General features: G+C 46.2%; 1 protein-coding gene across 1 annotated transcript in view; it reads left to right on the forward strand.

Annotated features, from left to right (window-relative positions):
- LOC115131485 (RNA polymerase II subunit A C-terminal domain phosphatase-like) overlaps window positions 1-21,369 on the forward strand; it is a 134,371-nt gene that overhangs the window by 5,771 nt on the left and 107,231 nt on the right. Inside the window, 7 exon segments of the mRNA XM_029663246.2 lie at window positions 5,010-5,100; window positions 5,998-6,164; window positions 7,538-8,662; window positions 16,257-16,398; window positions 16,489-16,556; window positions 16,559-16,706; window positions 21,140-21,302. Of these exon segments, the coding sequence (XP_029519106.2) occupies window positions 5,010-5,100; window positions 5,998-6,164; window positions 7,538-8,662; window positions 16,257-16,398; window positions 16,489-16,556; window positions 16,559-16,706; window positions 21,140-21,302 (1,904 nt within the window).

Raw genomic sequence — 21,369 nt, forward strand, 5'->3', positions numbered from 1 at the left:
GTTTGAGTTGATTTTCAGACTGATGCATGCTACATTTGGGTTGGGTTCCCTCATACCGATACATATCTTAAACATTTGAACACATTGGTGAATCGTTACATCCCTACTATATAGTGCACTACTTTTGACCAGAGCCATGTGGGCCCTGGTGCACTATATAGGGAATAGAGTGCGATTTGGGATGCCTCCTCACTGGTCAGTTTACCAGCCTCTCACAGAGAATAATATAGCCACTTCATACTCAACCTTACTTTTAACCATATCTCACTTTACATTAAGTTACTATGAAAGGTTGAGCATTTTAGTCATCTAAATATCGGCATTTTGGTTATAGAGGTGAACATTGGATCTCTTTTTGAAGTTTGGAAACGATATTTCGCTACCAATTAGAAGTTATTCTATAATGAATGTCAACGCTGAATGTTGTAAGCAAATGACTAGTGAGTGTGTGATGTAGTACTTACCTCAGTCTGTGGAGCAGAGAGGTCACTGTATCTGGCTGTTTCTCCATGTAGATGGGTTTGTGTGATGTAGTACTTACCTCAGTCTGTGGAGCAGAGAGGTCACTGTATCTGTCTGTTTCTCCATGTAGATGGGTTTGTGTGATGTAGTACTTACCTCAGTCTGGAGCAGAGAGGTCACTGTATCTGTCTGTTTCTCCATGTAGATGGGTTTGTGTGATGTAGTACTTACCTCAGTCTGTGGAGCAGAGAGGTCACTGTATCTGGCTGTTTCTCCATGTAGATGGGTTTGTGTGCTGTAGTACTTACCTCATTCTGTGGAGCAGAGAGGTCACTGTATCTGGCTGTTTCTCCATGTAGATGGGTTTGTGTGCTTTAGTACTTACCTCAGTCTGTGGAGCAGAGAGGTCACTGTATCTGGCTGTTTCTCCATGTAGATGGGTTTGTGTGATGTAGTACTTACCTCAGTCTGTGGAGCAGAGAGGTCACTGTATCTGGCTGTTTCTCCATGTAGATGGGTTTGTGTGCTTTAGTACTTACCTCAGTCTGGAGCAGAGAGGTCACTGTATCTGGCTGTTTCTCCATGTAGATGGGTTTGTGTGATGTAGTACTTACCTCAGTCTGTGGAGCAGAGAGGTCACTGTATCTGTCTGTTTCTCCATGTAGATGGGTTTGTGTGATGTAGTACTTACCTCAGTCTGGAGCAGAGAGGTCACTGTATCTGTCTGTTTCTCCATGTAGATGGGTTTGTGTGATGTAGTACTTACCTCAGTCTGTGGAGCAGAGAGGTCACTGTATCTGGCTGTTTCTCCATGTAGATGGGTTTGTGTGCTGTAGTACTTACCTCATTCTGTGGAGCAGAGAGGTCACTGTATCTGGCTGTTTCTCCATGTAGATGGGTTTGTGTGCTTTAGTACTTACCTCAGTCTGTGGAGCAGAGAGGTCACTGTATCTGGCTGTTTCTCCATGTAGATGGGTTTGTGTGCTGTAGTACTTACCTCAGTCTGTGGAGCAGAGAGGTCACTGTATCTGGCTGTTTCTCCATGTAGATGGGTTTGTGTGCTTTAGTACTTACCTCAGTCTGTGGAGCAGAGAGGTCACTGTATCTGGCTGTTTCTCCATGTAGATGGGTTTGTGTGCTTTAGTACTTACCTCAGTCTGGAGCAGAGAGGTCACTGTATCTGGCTGTTTCTCCATGTAGATGGGTTTGTGTGATGTAGTACTTACCTCAGTCTGTGGAGCAGAGAGGTCACTGTATCTGTCTGTTTCTCCATGTAGATGGGTTTGTGTGATGTAGTACTTACCTCAGTCTGGAGCAGAGAGGTCACTGTATCTGTCTGTTTCTCCATGTAGATGGGTTTGTGTGATGTAGTACTTACCTCAGTCTGTGGAGCAGAGAGGTCACTGTATCTGGCTGTTTCTCCATGTAGATGGGTTTGTGTGCTTTAGTACTTACCTCAGTCTGTGGAGCAGAGAGGTCACTGTATCTGGCTGTTTCTCCATGTAGATGGGTTTGTGTGCTTTAGTACTTACCTCAGTCTGGAGCAGAGAGGTCACTGTATCTGGCTGTTTCTCCATGTAGATGGGTTTGTGTGATGTAGTACTTACCTCAGTCTGTGGAGCAGAGAGGTCACTGTATCTGTCTGTTTCTCCATGTAGATGGGTTTGTGTGATGTAGTACTTACCTCAGTCTGGAGCAGAGAGGTCACTGTATCTGGCTGTTTCTCCATGTAGATGGGTTTGTGTGCTGTAGTACTTACCTCATTCTGTGGAGCAGAGAGGTCACTGTATCTGGCTGTTTCTCCATGTAGATGGGTTTGTGTGCTGTAGTACTTACCTCAGTCTGTGGAGCAGAGAGGTCACTGTATCTGGCTGTTTCTCCATGTAGATGGGTTTGTGTGCTTTAGTACTTACCTCAGTCTGTGGAGCAGAGAGGTCACTGTATCTGGCTGTTTCTCCATGTAGATGGGTTTGTGTGCTTTAGTACTTACCTCAGTCTGTGGAGCAGAGAGGTCACTGTATCTGGCTGTTTCTCCATGTAGATGGGTTTGTGTGCTGTAGTACTTACCTCAGTCTGTGGAGCAGAGAGGTCACTGTATCTGGCTGTTTCTCCATGTAGATGGGTTTGTGTGCTTTAGTACTTACCTCAGTCTGTGGAGCAGAGAGGTCACTGTATCTGGCTGTTTCTCCATGTAGATGGGTTTGTGTGCTTTAGTACTTACCTCAGTCTGTGGAGCAGAGAGGTCACTGTATCTGGCTGTTTCTCCATGTAGATGGGTTTGTGTGCTGTAGTACTTACCTCAGTCTGTGGAGCAGAGAGGTCACTGTATCTGTCTGTTTCTCCATGTAGATGGGTTTGTGTGCTGTAGTACTTACCTCAGTCTGGAGCAGAGAGGTCACTGTATCTGGCTGTTTCTCCATGTAGATGGGTTTGTGTGCTTTAGTACTTATCTCAGTCTGGAGCAGAGAGGTCACTGTATCTGTCTGTTTCTCCATGTAGATGGGTTTGTGTGATGTAGTACTTACCTCAGTCTGTGGAGCAGAGAGGTCACTGTATCTGGCTGTTTCTCCATGTAGATGGGTTTGTGTGCTGTAGTACTTACCTCAGTCTGTGGAGCAGAGAGGTCACTGTATCTGGCTGTTTCTCCATGTAGATGGGTTTGTGTGCTTTAGTACTTACCTCAGTCTGTGGAGCAGAGAGGTCACTGTATCTGGCTGTTTCTCCATGTAGATGGGTTTGTGTGCTGTAGTACTTGCCTCAGTCTGTGGAGCAGAGAGGTCACTGTATCTGGCTGTTTCTCCATGTAGATGGGTTTGTGTGCTTTAGTACTTACCTCAGTCTGGAGCAGAGAGGTCACTGTATCTGGCTGTTTCTCCATGTAGATGGGTTTGTGTGATGTAGTACTTACCTCAGTCTGTGGAGCAGAGAGGTCACTGTATCTGTCTGTTTCTCCATGTAGATGGGTTTGTGTGATGTAGTACTTACCTCAGTCTGGAGCAGAGAGGTCACTGTATCTGTCTGTTTCTCCATGTAGATGGGTTTGTGTGATGTAGTACTTACCTCAGTCTGTGGAGCAGAGAGGTCACTGTATCTGGCTGTTTCTCCATGTAGATGGGTTTGTGTGCTGTAGTACTTACCTCATTCTGTGGAGCAGAGAGGTCACTGTATCTGGCTGTTTCTCCATGTAGATGGGTTTGTGTGCTTTAGTACTTACCTCAGTCTGTGGAGCAGAGAGGTCACTGTATCTGGCTGTTTCTCCATGTAGATGGGTTTGTGTGCTTTAGTACTTACCTCAGTCTGTGGAGCAGAGAGGTCACTGTATCTGGCTGTTTCTCCATGTAGATGGGTTTGTGTGCTTTAGTACTTACCTCAGTCTGTGGAGCAGAGAGGTCACTGTATCTGGCTGTTTCTCCATGTAGATGGGTTTGTGTGCTGTAGTACTTACCTCAGTCTGTGGAGCAGAGAGGTCACTGTATCTGGCTGTTTCTCCATGTAGATGGGTTTGTGTGCTTTAGTACTTACCTCAGTCTGTGGAGCAGAGAGGTCACTGTATCTGGCTGTTTCTCCATGTAGATGGGTTTGTGTGCTTTAGTACTTACCTCAGTCTGTGGAGCAGAGAGGTCACTGTATCTGGCTGTTTCTCCATGTAGATGGGTTTGTGTGCTGTAGTACTTACCTCAGTCTGTGGAGCAGAGAGGTCACTGTATCTGTCTGTTTCTCCATGTAGATGGGTTTGTGTGCTGTAGTACTTACCTCAGTCTGGAGCAGAGAGGTCACTGTATCTGGCTGTTTCTCCATGTAGATGGGTTTGTGTGCTTTAGTACTTATCTCAGTCTGTGGAGCAGAGAGGTCACTGTATATGGCTGTTTCTCCATGTAGATGGGTTTGTGTGCTTTAGTCGACACCTGCCTTCTTCTCTGGGATTTAATAGCAGCCAGGTAACAAGGTGTTTGTTGTGAAGTGGGGATGTCGCTCCTCCATCAAAGCCAGGCTTTGTTGTTCCTCCAGACACACATTATTCTGCAGCTTTTAAAGAGGAACTGAGAAGACCCCGCTTGCATTTAGTTCTCATCTCAAAGCTTTGAGGTTTTAATGAAAGCCTACGGGGTATACGGAGATGTCTCACGCACGCACAGCGACGCCTGCAGTTTCATTTGAGTTCAAATTGAAGATTTTGTGTAACAAAACATGAAAACGGCCAGATAAAGAAAAAACATGAGAATGGTCTCTAAATGGACTCAAAACCTTTTAGCTTTGTTGTTAGACAGCTACCCTGTGTGGCGCCAGGCGGCCGGGGAGTAATGCAGATTGGCGGTTTGGCAAAACTGCGCCTTTACTTTGGTGAATACATCCTGCTTTTCCACAGTGCTCTTTTAAATAAGATGTCTAATGTAGTCTCTCTCATTTTCTTTCTCGTTCTCATTCTCTTTCTTGTGCTCTCTCTTTCTCGTGCTTTCTCATTCTCTTTCCCGTGCTCTCTCTCTCTCTCCTATAATTTATTGAGTCCATTTTTAAGATGTTTTTCTTGTGTGTTTCTGTGACCGTAGGCTTCCTGGACCCTGAGATGAAGCTGTTCTCCCACAGGATCCTGTCCAGAGACGAATGCATCGACCCCTTCTCCAAGACAGGGAACCTGAGGTCAGACCTGGCTCTGTCTGGCAGAGCTGCTAGCACACACACTGCTTTATGAGGCCCACGCATTACACTTTGACACATACCAGTAGCATCTTCCCGCCAGGACAATTTTAAGAAAAATCTGTCCAATATGAAAAGGACACAGCTGATATGTTATCTTTAATTTAGACAAAGGCATTTATTCAGTCAAGGAGAAATTGATTTCCACTCAGCCACTACTGCAGAAGAGTTCAACTGAGGGAATTCCTGTAATGATTGGTGCTACCAGACCTTAGTGTTGATTAAAACCTGGCATCAGTCAAGTCATCTGAAGTCACTTTGTTGTCCCCACAGACAAGACAGCACGGTAAAACTGAGCCATCCAGCTCTAGCATGACAGCGCTATAGATGAGCAGAGGGAATAGCCAATAGCCATGCAGTATTCCTTCTAATCAGTGACTCCTGTTATAGAAGCCTGCTAGAACATTGTTCTCTTATTAAATCAAAGTCTTAATGGTAGAAAATGTGCTGCTTGTATAGTTATGAAGTTCAGATAATGATTAGTAAGCGTGACAGACATAATTAATTTCTACCCTGAAGGGATTCTGAGGGTCCTTCCCAAATTGCACCCTATTTCCTTTTCTAGTGTGCTACTTTTGACCATGGCCCATAGGGAATCGGGTTCCATTTGGGACGTAGCCTATGACTGCGAGATGGTGAGAGAGCATAGCATTGTGCTCTGTTACTGTGGGACTTTGTTATTCCCTAAAGACACACTGCCTAGGGTGTTACACGTGTCAGTGGCGAGGGAGTGCCAGTTCCACTTATATTTAACTCTCATTCTCGTTCTTTTCTACCTTTTACTCTCTTTCCCCCTCTCTTTCTTTCCCCCTCTTTATCTCTCTCTCATCTAACCCTAAGGAATCTGTTCCCGTGTGGTGACTCGATGGTATGTATTATAGATGATCGGGAGGACGTGTGGAAGTTTGCTCCCAACCTGATCACTGTGAAGAAGTACGTCTACTTCCAGGGCACAGGAGACATCAACGCTCCGCCCGGGTCTAAAGAGGCCCAGCAGGCAAGGAAAGGTACGGTATGCAGGGTCTGAATACAATGAGCTCAACATGGCACAGTGGGCACTGTTTTGATGTGGTCAATACATGACGCATGGTGATCTAGTAAAACAGCCCTCTGAAAAACAGTCCTCACTCCCTTATAAGGGCATTCAGTGTGTTGTCAGTGTTACACTAAAGAAAAAAACCACTACCTTCTAAAAACCGTCGCGTGACCGAAGTTCAGAGAGGGAGTGGTTTGGTGGTTACTTCAGGGATGTGATCTCATCCTGGTACTCTGGCTGCAAATGGAGTCTCACTGTTTTGATTTCATTTGCATCAACCGCTGCACCGCTCCCCTGCGTGGCAGACTGCTGCACCGCTCCCCTGCGTGGCAGACTGCTGCACCGCTCTCCTGCGTGGCAGACTGCTGCACCGCTCTCCTGCGTGGCAGACTGCTGCACCGCTCTCCTGCGTGGCAGACTGCTGCACCGCTCCCCTGCGTCGCAGACTGCAGCTTCGCAGAGGGAGGGTGAAGCTTTTTAAGAGAAATGGTTGTGATATGTAAATATTATGATCCACAACAGAAGGGGTGGCAGGGAGGCAAGTGAGTTTTTAGTTTGGTAGATAAGTTGTTACGATCCTCTCAACACAGGTGAGAGGCAGGGAGGTGACTGGGGGACCTCTGTGAAAATAAGGTCCAAATTGAACATTTTAGAACCGTGTCAGGCTAATGATCGTACCCAAAGGCCAGGGTTGACCAGAATCCAAATACTAAATGCATCAATCTTAGAATGAGAGCTACCAAGCCTTAACAGCACCTTACCAGCAACACTGTATTCATACTCCCACACCAAGCCTGGGTAGCCATGATGAGATTGGGTTCATCTGAACTGTGATTACCCTCTCAGGCTTAGTCTCAGGAGGGAGTGGGTTCTTTCCTCTCAGAGAGCCTCTCCCAGTGGAGAGCTTTTTTTTTGATGAGCAGTAGAGACAAACAGGACAAGCTACAAATGAGGGAGAGCACTTCTATGGGTTCCCAGGAGAGAATGACACACAGGCTGTTAGATCAATTAGGGAAGTGCTGCTAATTTCCGTGACATCACATGGACAGCTGCCAGACCCATGTATTTCTGTATTACTAAGAGTTTGTAGATGACCTGTGAGGATAAAGTGCTATGAAGAACATTGTTGTTGAGCCATGCACCATGGTTTAAACAGATCATGTTTTCAACGCTGATTCAGTGCCTCAGAGGCCACCGGTTAACTTGCCTTCATTCGGTTACACCTCCAAAACAACTTCAGTGAAATGTATTCACGGACACTAGTCTAGTGATTTCAGTGACAAAATGTCTGCGCATGTGTTTTCATGTGCTAACGGATCTTCCTGTGATGTTGCTTTACCCCAGCCGGCAGCCAGGCCAGCCGACCGGCAGAGGCCTCGGAAGCAGCAGTAACGTCCGGGCCTACAGCGGGGTCGTCTGCGTCAGAGGAGCGGAGTAACGGCCGTAAGAAACAGCGGTCTAAAGACCACAACAACGGAGGGAGGGTGGAGTCAACAGCCCCCTCAGCCACTCAGGAAGCAGCAGCCAATGAACGGACTCAACCGGGCGAGGCTGTGGAGGAGGGTCGGGGCGGGGGGGCCGATGCCAGCACGGCAGCACAGGTGAGCGACAGGACAAATGTGAAAGAGGATGTGCAAGGAGAAGAGGAGGATGGCAGCAGGACAGTGGGCTCCGAGGAGGAAGCTCTTCCTACATCCTCCACTCCTCCAGACCTCCATGAGCCCAACAGCAACCTGGACTTTGACCTGTCCAGCGACTCTGACTCTGTTACGTGTAAACCACCCTCATCAGACAGTGAGGGGGAGTACAGCCAGACCAGGAAGTCCAAACAGGAAGGGGTGGAGCAGGCGGCAGTAGAGGAGCCATCAGGCGGGGCTGGAGGAAAGGAAGAGGGGGTTATTAAGCAGAAGGGCACCGGGGAGAACAGCTCCGAGGTAGGAGGGGAGACGTCTGTGCTAGTCCTCCCTCCTGAGCAGGAGAACGGGCGCTCAGATCGGAGGGAGGCTGAGACAAAGTCCCAGAACAGTGAACAGTCAGGAGTCACCATGGAGGAGGAGGAGGTGGACCAGGATAACCACCTCATCTACCTACAAGAGGTGCTGGAGCGTATCCATGGAGAATACTACGCCCGCTACAGCGCCTTCCTCAGGAAGGAACGCCCAGAGACGCCTGATATCAGGAAGGAACGCCCAGAGACGCCTGATATCAGGAAGGAACGCCCAGAGACGCCTGATATCAGGAAGGAACGCCCAGAGACGCCTGATATCAGGAAGATCGTCCCGGAGCTGAAGGCCCGGAGCCTGGAGGGCACCACCATTGTGTTCTCTGGGCTGTACCCCACCAACTACCCAATGGAGAGAACCAGGGAGAACTACCACGCCAAGGCCCTGGGAGCAAAGATAGGCAAGAGCCTCCTGCTCAGCTCTAAAGACCCTGGCAGAACCACGCACCTCATTGCTGCTAGAGCAGGTGAGTTACTACATACATTGCCTTCAGAAAGTATTCACACCCCTTGACCTTTTCCACATTTTGTTACAGCCTGAATTTAAAATGGATGATATTGAGATTTTGTGTCACTGGCCCACACACAATACCCCATAATGTCATAGTGGAATTATGTTTTTAGACATTTTTACAAGTGAATAAAAGCTGAAATGTGTTGAGTCAGTAAGTATTCAACTCCTTTGTTGTGGCAAAAGCCTGAATATGTTCAGAAGTAAACATGTGCTTAACAAATCACATAAGTTGCCTGGACTCACTCTGTGTGCAATAATAGTGTTTAACATCATTTATGAATGTCTAGCTCATCTCTGTACCCCACACATACAATTATCTGTAAGGTCCCTCAGTCGAGCAATGAATTTCAAACACCGATTCAACAACAAAGACCAGGGATGTTTTCCAATGCTTCACAAAGGACATCTATTGATAGATGGGTAAAAAAAAATATCCCTTTTGAGCATGAAGTTATTTATGACACTTTGGATGGTGTATCAATACACCCAGTCTCTACAAAGATACAGGCGTCCTCCATCTTCTTTTTAAGTAGGGAGCCAATGAGCTTTCAGCACTTTTATTTCCATGACTGATCAACTTGATTTCTCATGGCTCTATCTTGTCCCTCTGCGGTAGACATATGGTGAGCAATGTGTTTGGAACATCAAATGTCAATAAAATCACAATGCATATGGAATCGCAATACTTATCGTATCGGCATCAAAGCACCGTGATAATACCGTAACGTGAGGTCCCTGGCAATTCCCAGCCCTAATGGTTATGCCGTTGTTAATGGAAGTCTTGAGTGGTGAGGTAAAACCACGGGCTGAATAGCACACACATGGATGAAATAATTAGTCTCTGTCAACAGAGGTGGTCAGGTTACCGTCAACACAGGGAGAATCTCTATTGCATACTCCTCGCGTCCTCACCTCCTCAAAGCCCATTAGAGGAGAAGGTCAGAGAGGATGGATATTTCTGGATCTTCCCCGTAGCCTGTTGATCCAGCAGGTCAGAGCAGCACTATAGAGCCAGCATGGTCTGACTCATTACATCCATAATGACATGATGATCACCTCTCAAATGCATCAGTCTGACCCCGGTTCACGCCTCAAACGCATAAGAGCCATAGTCCATAGTCATCTCAATCACATCAACTATCTCATTTTTACCAGTTCACTGGTCCAGGTCATTTCAAACGTCAGTTTACGCGGTTGTTAATTGCTCATTTGGCAGAATAAAAAGTTGGCTCATTCACAATCATTATGAGATACTGACTGGACTACTGAGAGGGAGAGGACCTGTGTACTCTCTACCAGGGTCTCGGTGTGTCTGTTTCACTGGGTCCTGAGACCAAACCAACTAGAGAAGAGCAGAAAAAGCACCACCAAAACAGCCTGAAGCATTATGTTTTCACTTGAAAGTCAAGTGATTTTCCTTCCCAGAGTAAATAACCATTTGCAAAGGAAGAAGCTGCGAACAGCATTGCAATTGTCTTTGTGAAGAAACATCAGGAAGAAGAGTACAGTATAATGGTTGTTTCTGATGGAGTAAAATCGCAATGAAACAAGGCAACAGTAAACATGTCATCCCCCACGAATGAGGCATTGTCATCCCCCACGAATGAGGCATTGTCATCCCCCACGAATGAGGCATTGTCATCCGCCATCCTTCATTCACTCAACTTTCGTCAAAATAAAGCCAGTGCTATCTGAGATATTTTGTGTGACGAACGTAGTACTAACTGACAGAGACAGGTCCACTGTACCCTCCCCAATTTTCATCACAATACATCAACATAATAGACCAGTGGTAGGCAGCCCTGGATTACCGCAGTCACTTCATGTTTTTGATTTAACTGCCCTGGAAAACCAGCTGTGTTGAATTCAGGCAATCACTGAGCTGATCAATTAGCTCAGTTGGTCAGGTGTGGTGCCTGGTTGGAACAACATCCTGCAGTACCTGTGGCGCTCCTCCATGAACAGTGTTGCCTACCTCTGTACCAGGCCATTGATCCCGTCAGGCATGGATGCTTACATTGATTTAGACAGGGGTCCTGAACTGCTCTGACTGAAAAACATAAACTATAAGATATTAAACTCAGTCGGCGTTCCAATTCTGCCCAAAGGTGTTCGATGGGGTTGAGGTCAGGGCTCTGTGCAGGCCAGTGAAGTTCTTCCACACCAATCTCGACAAACCGTTTCTGTATGGACCTCGCTTTGTGCACGGGGGCATTGTCATGCTGAAACAGGGAAGGGCCTTCCCCAAACTGTTGCCACATAATTGGAAGCACAGAATCATCTAGAATGTCATTGTATGTTGTAGGATTACAATTTCCCTTCACTGGAACTCAGGGGCTTAACCCGAACCATGAAAAACAACACCAGACCATTATTCCTCCTCCACCAAACTTTAGAGTTCGCACTATGCATTAGGGCAGGTAGCGTTCTCCTGGATTCCGCCAAATTCACCCGTCGGATTGCCAGATGTTGAAGTGTGATTCATCACGCCAGAGAACGCGTTTCCACTGCTCCAGAGTCCAATGGCGGCGAACTTTACACCACTCCAGCCGACGCTTGGCATTGCGCATGGTGATCTTATGCTTGTGTGCTGCTGCTCGGCCATGGAAACCCATTTCGTGAAGCTCTCGACAAACCGTTCTTGTGCTGACGTTGCTTCCAGAGGCAGTCTGGCCTACCACTTCGCAGCTGAGCCGTTGTTGCTCCTAGACGTTTCTATTTCACAATAACAGCACAATAACAGCACTAGGCAGCTCTAGCAGGGCAGAAAATTGACTTGTTGGAAAGGTGGAAACCTATAACAGTGCCACGTTGCAAGTCACTGAGCTCTTCAGTACGGGCCATTCTACTGACAATGTTTGTCTCTGGAGATTACATAGCTGTGTGCTTGATTTTATATACCTGTCAGCAGCGGGTATGGCTGAAATAGCCAAATTCCACTATTTTGAAGGGGTGTCCACATCCTTTTGGCCATGTTGTGTATGTACTGAATTTCGCGACTTTTGGTCAAACGGGGTGAGGGGCATGACCTTTCAAAGTTAGCATTTTCATTCTCTTGTTATAGAGCCACCATCTGGCCGATGTGTCATTTTTGTAAAGGCCGGATCTATGGCAAGACATGATTCACTCAAGTTTTGTCAAAATCGTGCAATGCTGTCTGAAATATCGCGTAGGAAAAACATACGAACGTACTAATGTACTGAGACCAGATCCACAGTCATCGTGGGGGACAATTGTGGTTGGAAACTAATTCAACGCAGTGTTCCGGTTTAAGGTATCAGGTTTCTAATGGGGAAGGCAGGGATGTGTCCCAAATGGCACGCTATTCCCTTTATAGTACGCTACATTTGACCAGGGCCCATTTGGGACGCAGCCAATGTCGGGAAGAAACAGGCTGGAGTAGGAGGAGAAAAGATAATGGCACTTCTAACTGCTCCAGTGACATCATCTGCTCAACGCATTCAACCTCAACGTCTAGCAGAGAGTAGGTTTTTAATGGGATGGCGAAGTGATACTATGTGTTCTCTCTGTTCCTCCCTATTAACCCAGTAAACAGGCCAGAGGACTCTCTCCTCCATCACTGTAGATCTAGATTCTCTAGCGAGCTGAGCCATCATGAATATTAGGCCTACTTTAAGTGATGAAACCAGAGAGCCATATAACTTACAGTACATATTCTCTCCTGAATTTAATCCATTAATGAAATCCAAACAGAGACTAGCCTAAGCTGTTTCTGAATTGCTTTTCTCGTCTTTAGCTTTCGCATATTCCGGTCCCTAATGGGTGTAGATGATTATCATCTATATTAGAGAGATGATATCAGCCATTAGAGAGATTGCACTGTCATTTGGATTGTAAGATGGATTCTAGTGAAACGGATCATCAGACAAGAGGGTCTATGGCTATTGACTCTGTACATGGCTAGTTATGGCTTGCACAGTGAAGCCCCACAGTGACCAAGTAAGCTGTACTATGACCAGGTGTTACTGATTTGGATGAACACGTACAACTATAAGACAGACACCATTCGCTTGTCGCTGTTCCGTTTACGATTCTGTCGCTGTGTAGCCGTGGTTTCAATTTGGTCTCCCTTAGCACTTTGCTGGCGTTCAATCAAATGGCACTGTCAGAGTTCCTACTGACTGAAATGAGGTCTGGTTTGAATTGCTAACATGACCCATTCTTCTAAAGATAGAAGACCATTACGAGGGTTCTCTTTTCAATTATAAAGGGGTGAAGATTCCATTAACAAGACCAGCATGCCTGGACAATGAATACGAATGTGTTCTCAGATTCTCCTTTAACATTCATGCACTTCAGGATGTGGGACTGGTTTCACATTTTGAGAGTACAGAGTGGCAGACAGCCCCTTTCAGGCCCATTTTTAAAGGTAAATCACACAGGCACCTCTCTTCAGCCATTAGAGACACGTGGACGGTCTGAGAGACGCAGGCTTTATCGGGTCACCTTACCTCCTGACATTCCAAATGTCACAAGTACCTTCTTCCTGCTCTTGGAAACCCATTGACTTAAGTGATGCTACTCTGAAAGAGGAGCAGGGAATAATTGTCTGGCTGTGCCAAACAGATGATTACTTCCCTTCCATCTCTCAGAGTAGCATCATTTAAGTATGTGGGGTTGGCTGTCTGACTGGCAGGCGAACGTCATGTCTCTAAAGGAAGGCGCAACAATAGCCCAGCATGATGCAGTTTCTCATCCAATCCAACGTGCCCTCAGACAGCAGGCAGTGTTGTCGTGGTACTGGCTCTCTCGGAGCTGCACTCTGCAATTAACGGTCCGTGGTCTGTACGTCAGAACCGGACAAAATCAACCACAGAGAAAAGGAGAATGGGAGAGAGAAGGAGCACTTAACGGCCCAGCAGCATACAGGGGCCCACTTCATGTGAAGAGGCCATGTTAAGAAGCAGCCATTGTGTGGGTTGTCTGTACAAGAGCATACGACAGTCTGGTATTCATTGTATTGGGCTTTATATAGCTTCTTGATTAGGTGATTGGTTATTTTAATTGCATCTGAAGACAAGTCTGGTGGTCAATGATCAGGACCACCATGCCATGAAACACCACAGACCTCCCCTGTTCTCTCAGCATCTAATTTTCTCTCGCTCAAGTGGACAAAGTCACAGGGGACAGTATGTCAGCAGTGAGATTAAGAGCCTTCCCATGGTTGTTCCTCTCCATCATGCTGACATGCGGCTGATCAATACCGGTCTGTCTGAATAACCTACATGTCTGTCTCTGCTGGAGAGAAAGGGGACATCTGACTCACCACTCAGGTAGCGCTGGGAGGCAGGCGGGGCTGGGAGGAGTGCTCTGGAGCAGCCAGCCGAGAGCACGCACAGCATGAACAGAAAAGCACTGCTGGTGGCCTATGGGAAATGGTTTCTTTTGTAGTGATTTAAAAAGAGAAGATTGGGTGAGGGGGGTCGGGCTCACTTGAGATGACAATGTCTTATAGTGATTGTCTTGAAGGTCTATGTCCCTAGAGTTGAAAATGTGTGATAGCAGTGCAGCAATGGCAGCTTTCTGTGTTCTCACTGTTTCTTACATCCCTCCATCCCATTCATTTTCCCCATAGGGATATTCCCATATGACAATGTCATTATACAACACGTAATTGCTCTCCGACGGTGCCTTCAGAGTATTCACCCCTTTTACTTTCCCCAAGTTGTGTTGTTATAGCCTGAATTGAATTGTTTCACACATCTACACACAATAACCCATCATGTCAAAGTGGAGTTGTTTTAAAAATGAAAAGCTGAAATGTCTTGAGTCAATAAGTATTCAACCCCTTTGTCACTACAAAGATACAGGCGTCCTTCCTAAATCAGTTGCCAGAGAGGAAGGAAACTAGTCAGGGATTTCACCATGAGGACAAAACTGAGTTTAATGGCTGTGATATGAGAACTAAGGATGGATCAACAACATTGTAGTTACTCCACAATACTAACCTAAATGGCAGAGTGAAACGAAGAAAGCCTGTACAAAAATATTCCAAAACATTCATCCTGTTTGCAACAAGGCACTTTTATATACTGCAACAACAACAACAAAAATGGATACAAAGCATTATGTTTGGAGCGTCTGCTTTCCAACAGACACTGCGAGATGAATTCACCTTTCAGCAGGACAATAACTTAAAACACAAGGCCAAATCTACACTGGAGTTGCTTACCAAGAAGATATTGAATGTTCCTGAGTGGCCAAGTTAAACTTCTCAAACAACATTTAAAATGTATTAGGGTTTCCTTTTTTTTTTAAGCAATTTATATAGGCAATTCTGATATGTCAAAGTTCTGTTGACCTGAACATTCTGGAAATGTCTGATGGATAGCTGTGAATATAAGTTTTCCAATGATATATGATTAAAGGGTATACGTGTATACTGACATTGTTTGTCATATTGTAAAATCCCTATGGGGGGAAATTAACGGGCTGGAGGGATGAAGCTGCCATTGCTGAACTGCTATTGCACATTTTCAACTCTGGGGACAAAGACCAAGAGAGCTCGACCGCCCAAATTGTGGAGTCCGGCTCACAGACTAATGTATTAGCTTCCTTTTTATATATATATATATATATATATGTATGTATGTATGTATGTATGTATATGTATGTGTATGTGTGTGTGTGTGTGTGAGTGTATATATATATATTTATTTTCTTTTTTTCAGTCATCTCAAGTTTCAGCATTGCCAGTCAGATCATATTCAGAAGATTTGTTTGTCTGGCTGCTGTTGCTATGCAGTCTCAGGGCTGACCTCTTCTTGTTCTGGATCCCTGAGTTATAGCTAGCTACAGTCAGAACAGAAGAAGCTTGTTTCAGTTTCAGACGCACCAGATACATTTGGGGAGAAAACATGGCCAAAAAGGAAAGGCTGTTAATGTGCAGAGCAAGGTCGGTACTTGTTGCCGTGAGATGGGCTAACCTTGTGTTAATTAGGTACGGTGTTCTGATGAGGTACACTGCTGCTCTTAGATGCAGTTCTCCTTGTCTGTGTGTCAAATGGAAATTGCTGCTCCCAGCCCTCTTCTGAACTGACGTAATGACAAAATAAAACAGAAGCTGATTGTCAATGGAACCTAATGGTTTGGTGAAAAATGAAATGCTTCAGGATAATTGTTAATTGGCTTTGAATGTATGATGGAGGCTACAGCCCAAAAGCTGGTTTTAACAATAAAATCAACTTCCATTGTCATCCGAGAGTTGCTGGATATTTCTCTCTTCAGTTTGCTCTCTCTGGATTGAATCCCCGAGCTGGCAAGGTAAAAATCTGTCGTTTTACCCCTGAGTAAGGCAGATAACCCACTGTTCCCCGGGCGCCGAAGACGTGGATGTTAATTATGGCAGCCCCCCCCGCACCTCTCTGATTCAGAGGGGTTGGGTTAAATGCATTGTGTTACAACTGACTAGATCTCCCCTTTTATTTATGCAGCTTGGTTGTTAAGAGGGGTACCTAACGACAGACCGTATTGATTCCTCTTCTTGATTTGTTGATTGATCCTAGCTCTCCCTGTCTCTCTCCCAGGTACAGAGAAGGTGCGTCAGGCCCAAGGCTGTAAACGCCTCCATGTGGTGAATCCTGACTGGCTGTGGGGATGTCTGGAGCGCTGGGAAAGGGTGGATGAATCACTGTATCCACTGAAGGAGGACTACACCAAGACCCAACAGTGTGTACACACACACACACACACACACACACACACACACACACACATATACTCACACTTGCATTTGATGGTGTTTCTCTCTGTCTTTAGGCTCAACAGCCCAGCCACGTTCCCTGACCACCAAGGGTCCTTCCAGAACCCCCGTTCCCCCCGGCCCCCCTCCACCTCCCCCCTCCAGCTGCCCCTGAGGTGCGGACGTACGACCCGGTCACGGGGAAGCTGATTCGCCGCGGGCTTCAGGCCTCTAGACCACCATCTTACCTCCAGGCCTCCATGTCTGCTGCCCACGGTGACCAGACATCCCTGAGGTACTGACTTGGCTATTCAGCCTTGTTCTCAACTGTGCATGACGTGTACTTTTTTTGTCTTTGTAACAAACGCATAACATTCAGATATGTCCTCTTCTGTGGTACTCCTTCAGATGTGTTGATATCTGGGATAGATGGTTGGCTTTTCAGTGCTTCTAAGTACCTGGTAAGCAGCTCCTCCTAAGTCCTCTTGCCCCCCCTCATACCTAGATGAGCAGGGACACCTGGTCTCGTACCAGTTAGAACATTCTGGAACGCAGCTTGTGTCTATCCTGTCTGCTCTGATGGCTGCTATAGGGCGGCAGGTAGCCTAGCAGTTAAGAGTGAATACCTGAGCCGACTAGGTGAAAAATCTGTCGACATCCACTTGAGCAAGGCACTTAACCCTAATTGCTCCTGTAAGTCGCTCTGGATAAGAGCGTCTGCTAAATGACTGAAATGGAAATGTATTGCCTCACCTTTTAGTAGACACCGGCCCTGTAGACCAGAAGAGCACTGAAAACCCTGGCAATGCTTACAGCTGTTAACATAGAGAGCAGCGTCTGGCCTGTTAATCCTATTTCTATTTGGAGGCCGGAGACCACCTGTCTGTCTAGCAGCAGAGCAGCAGGCGTTTGCGCGGCTAGGCAGCTCCCCGACCGACCTGACCATGCTCCCTCGGAGCTCTGACCCAGTCATTTTAGAGCTGTGTTGAAAGTGAGAATATATTATCTGCTAGAGGGAGAAGTGCCTGTTCAGCACTGCGACTCTGGAGATGCGTGTTTATTTCTATATCTAATGCCCTGGTCTGAGGGGCCTATATGCTGTGTGCGGCCTTTCCCTTCTTGTGCCAAATTGGATTTTCTCCTAAAATCCATCTGGACATGAATCTCAGGTTCGAAATCAAAATGTGAGCGTCGTAAAGTCAGGTGGGCGTTGGCAGCTTTGGAATTGTTCTCCTGGAATGAAATGATTAGCCGATTTGCTGCTGGAATTTCTGCCTGTTCACTCTGCTCTACAGCTAGAGGTGAAGATGAATTAGCATGTTAATGCTGGAATGGAGGAGATAAAAAACCTAAATAAAACGCTGGGGCTGTGATGAATGTGACGGGAAACGGCTCGTAAGTCAGCAAGCAGCTACAAGAAGTTGTAGTTGTATTAACTGAGTTCTACTTCCCAGTCCAACGTGAAGGGTTTATTACTTGCGGTGTTTGCACGCATTTCTGTGTTCAGGAGGGTAGGTAGCTTCTGTACCTTCTTTACTCAACACCTCAATTGCCAGGTACAAAAAGGGATAACATCCTAGGCTTGGTGTTGATGCTTTCCTTTTGAGCTGGCTCAAAATGTTGTGAAAAATGTTTGCTCTAAATTGTCTGGCATCTGTTTACCGGACGGTCTCTGCCAGTCGCTCCATAGCTTTCTGCTTTCAGCCAGACACTATATATACACAAAGTATATGTGGACACCCCATCAAATGAATGGATGTTGCTGACGGGTGTATAAAATCGAGCACACAGCCATGCAATCATGACACACATTGTCAGTAGTAGAATGGCCTTACAGAAGAGCTGAGTGACGTTCAACGTGGCACCGTCATAGGATGCCACCTTTCCAACAAGTCAGTTTGTCAGATTTGTGCCCTGATAGAGCTGCCCCGGTCAACTGCAAGTGCTTTTGTTGTGAAGTGGAAAACGTCTAGGAGCAACAACGACTCAGCCACAAAGTAGTAGGCCACACAAGCTCACAGAACGGGCCGCTGAGTTCTGAACCCTGTGCCATGTCTGTCCTCGGTTGCAGCACTCACTACAGAGTTCCAAACTGCCTCTTGAAACAACGTCAGGACAACAGTTGTTCTTCGGGAGCTTCATGAAATGGGTTTCCATGGCCAAGCAGCCGCACACAAACCTAAGATCATCATGCGCAATGCCAAGCTTTGGCTGGAGTGGTGTAAAGCTCGCCGCCATTGGACTCTGGAGCAGTGGACACACGTTCTCTGGAGTGATGAATCATGCTTCCTCATCTGGCAGTTCGACGGACGAATCTTGGTTTAGCGGATGCCAGGTGAAAGCTACCTGCCCAACTGCATAGTGCCATCTGTAAAGTTTGTTGGAGGAAGACTAATGGTCTGGGTCTGTTTTTCATGTTTCGGGCTAGGTCTCTTTGTTCCAGTGAAGGGAAATCTTAACGCTACAGCATACAATGACATTCTGTGCATTCACATTCTGTGCTTCCAACTTTGTGGCAACAGTTTGGGGAAAGCCCTTTCCTTTTTCAGCATGACAATGCCCCAGTGCACAAAGCAAGGTCCATACAGAAAGGGTTTGTCAAGATCGGTGTGGCAGAACTTGACTGGCCTGCACAGAGCCCTGACCTCAACCCCATCAAACACCTTTTGGCTGAATTGGAACGTCGACTGCGAGCCAGACCTAATCGCCCAACATTAGCGCCCGACCTCACTAATGTTCTCGTGGCAAGTCCCAGCAGCAATGTCCAACATCTAGTGGAAAGTCTTCCCAGAAGAGTAGAGGCTGTTATAGCAGCAAAGGGGGGGGACCGACTCTATATGAATGCCCATGATTTTAGAATGAGATGTTCAATGAGCAAGTGTTCACATACTTTCGGTCATGTAGTGTATGTCATGTTATTAACATCACAATGACGCTTCGCAGCAGAGCATGGTGCTGTATTAGGCATGCTGAGCCACACGGAGGAATAGTTTTGGTCATACACACACACACACACACAGTGAGGCAGAAAGCTGAGTTTTAGAGTGGAATCGTCACATGAAGCTCCTCACCAAATTGGAGACCGCCAGGAGGAAGTGCTCCCGCCTGCAGTGCGTCCTGGGTGATGTGGAGTGTCATTCACCTCCTTAATCTCTCAATACTTACTTTCTCAGTTTCTGAGAAACATTCCTCTCTACATCACCACTCAGTCCCCAGCCAGTCTCACTTGTTTATCCTCAGCTAGATACACCCCTGTTCTCAATGAGGTCCTCCAACATGATAGTTGTGAGATGTGCCAGTCTTCCCAAAGAGCGATTATTATTATTTTTTTTTAAGCGCGACTGATGTTTCTTTTAGGGTCAGATTCCTATTTTTACGGGGTACTTAAACTTACGGATATCTGCCGATACGATGTTTTACTGCGGGGAAATTAAAAAGCGTACTATTTTCCACACCGTATCTCCTAAATTGCCATTCAAAAGTGAAATTGTCCAGTAACTATGCTTCAAATGTTGATTTCATACATTGTGACAATAATGACACATCATGAGAATGGCCGCTAGTGTTGAGAGCCGCATGAGTGCCTTTTTTCATCCTAGTTTATTTGTTATTGGTCGGGCTCTAATTATTTTCCCAGACCCACCTTGGCTCCACACACACAGCCTCAGCTTGGCTGTCCTAAGATATCCTATAGCCTAAACATTTAGCAAAACATGTTCTCTAAGCCTCGCTTCTCAGGAGCTCCTTGTAGCTTATTCAAGGACAGGCCGCTTCTGGGTTCTCCTTTATCTGTAAAATGCTATACAGTAGCAAATACCAGCCATTGGGAGAAGTGGCTGTGATTTCCAAACGTTCCTCACAATGTGATTGGCCAGGAGGAGCTTGCTGAAATAGACCAATCAGGTTCATCAATGAAGGGCAATATTATTATTTTGAGTAGACTTCGTTTAGAACATGTTGTGAACAACAGAACACGTTATGTATCCTGCTCGGTGTAAAATGAAAGGAATATATCTGTAATTTCCTACTATCCCAGTGGATCTATCGCTGGTCTGCAAACCGCTCTTTCTCCCACTGGGAAATATCTCATTTTCACCGCGTTTTTAAAAGCTCCGAAATTGCACCCCTACTCCCATCGTCTTTCCCTCCTCCCTACTAGTTCTCCCCCTCCACTCACAGATTGTGTCCTGCTACGTGTCGACGTTGTCCTAGATTAAAAACGGAAAGTTGAATGGGTAGCATCTCTCTTTTTGATTATATGAATGTATAGTTTTACTGTATCCTTCCTACGTAACACCTGTCCTTGACTTTCTCCAATATCTTTGGAAACTCACACAAACTTGGAGACAAATGGAGGGGGGGGGTAGATATATATCACCCGTTCCAGACTCAGTAATGTGTTTGTGGCCAACCACATTTCACCTGCCTTTTAACAGGACTAAATGTCTAGTCTGGTTGTATATTAGCTCTATACTCCAGCAACCCTCTAAGGCCGTAAGCCTGAGCCTCTACTAGGAGTTCAGAACATAATGGAAAAGTGTGTGTTCTGGAGGCTGAATGTAATTCTAATCACACACAGGGTGTTTGTGTGTCTCTTCGTCTTTCAGACCACCAGTGTTGAAAAGGCCCCAGTTATCGCATGGGGATTCACAATGAGGTTATGGCTAATTAGGTAATAGTTGGAGATGTTTGTGTCTGGCTGATGGTTGTTTGTTGTGGTGTGACCAGGGGGGGTCAGAAGGACCAGCAGGGGGAGACGGCGGGTCCCTCCAGTCGAGACGAGGAGCAGCCTGGACCCTCCTGCCGCCGCAGGGAACGCCAGCCCAGCATGTCAGAGACCAACCCTCTCTACACATTCTGTAAAGAAGACCTAGACAGCATGGACAAGGAGGTGAGGAATATATACATATATATACATACATACATACATACATACATACATACACACTGTAACTACC

This window comes from Oncorhynchus nerka, linkage group LG7 (genome assembly GCF_034236695.1).
Source record: "Oncorhynchus nerka isolate Pitt River linkage group LG7, Oner_Uvic_2.0, whole genome shotgun sequence".
In the NCBI taxonomy this organism is placed as follows: Eukaryota; Metazoa; Chordata; class Actinopteri; order Salmoniformes; family Salmonidae; genus Oncorhynchus; species Oncorhynchus nerka.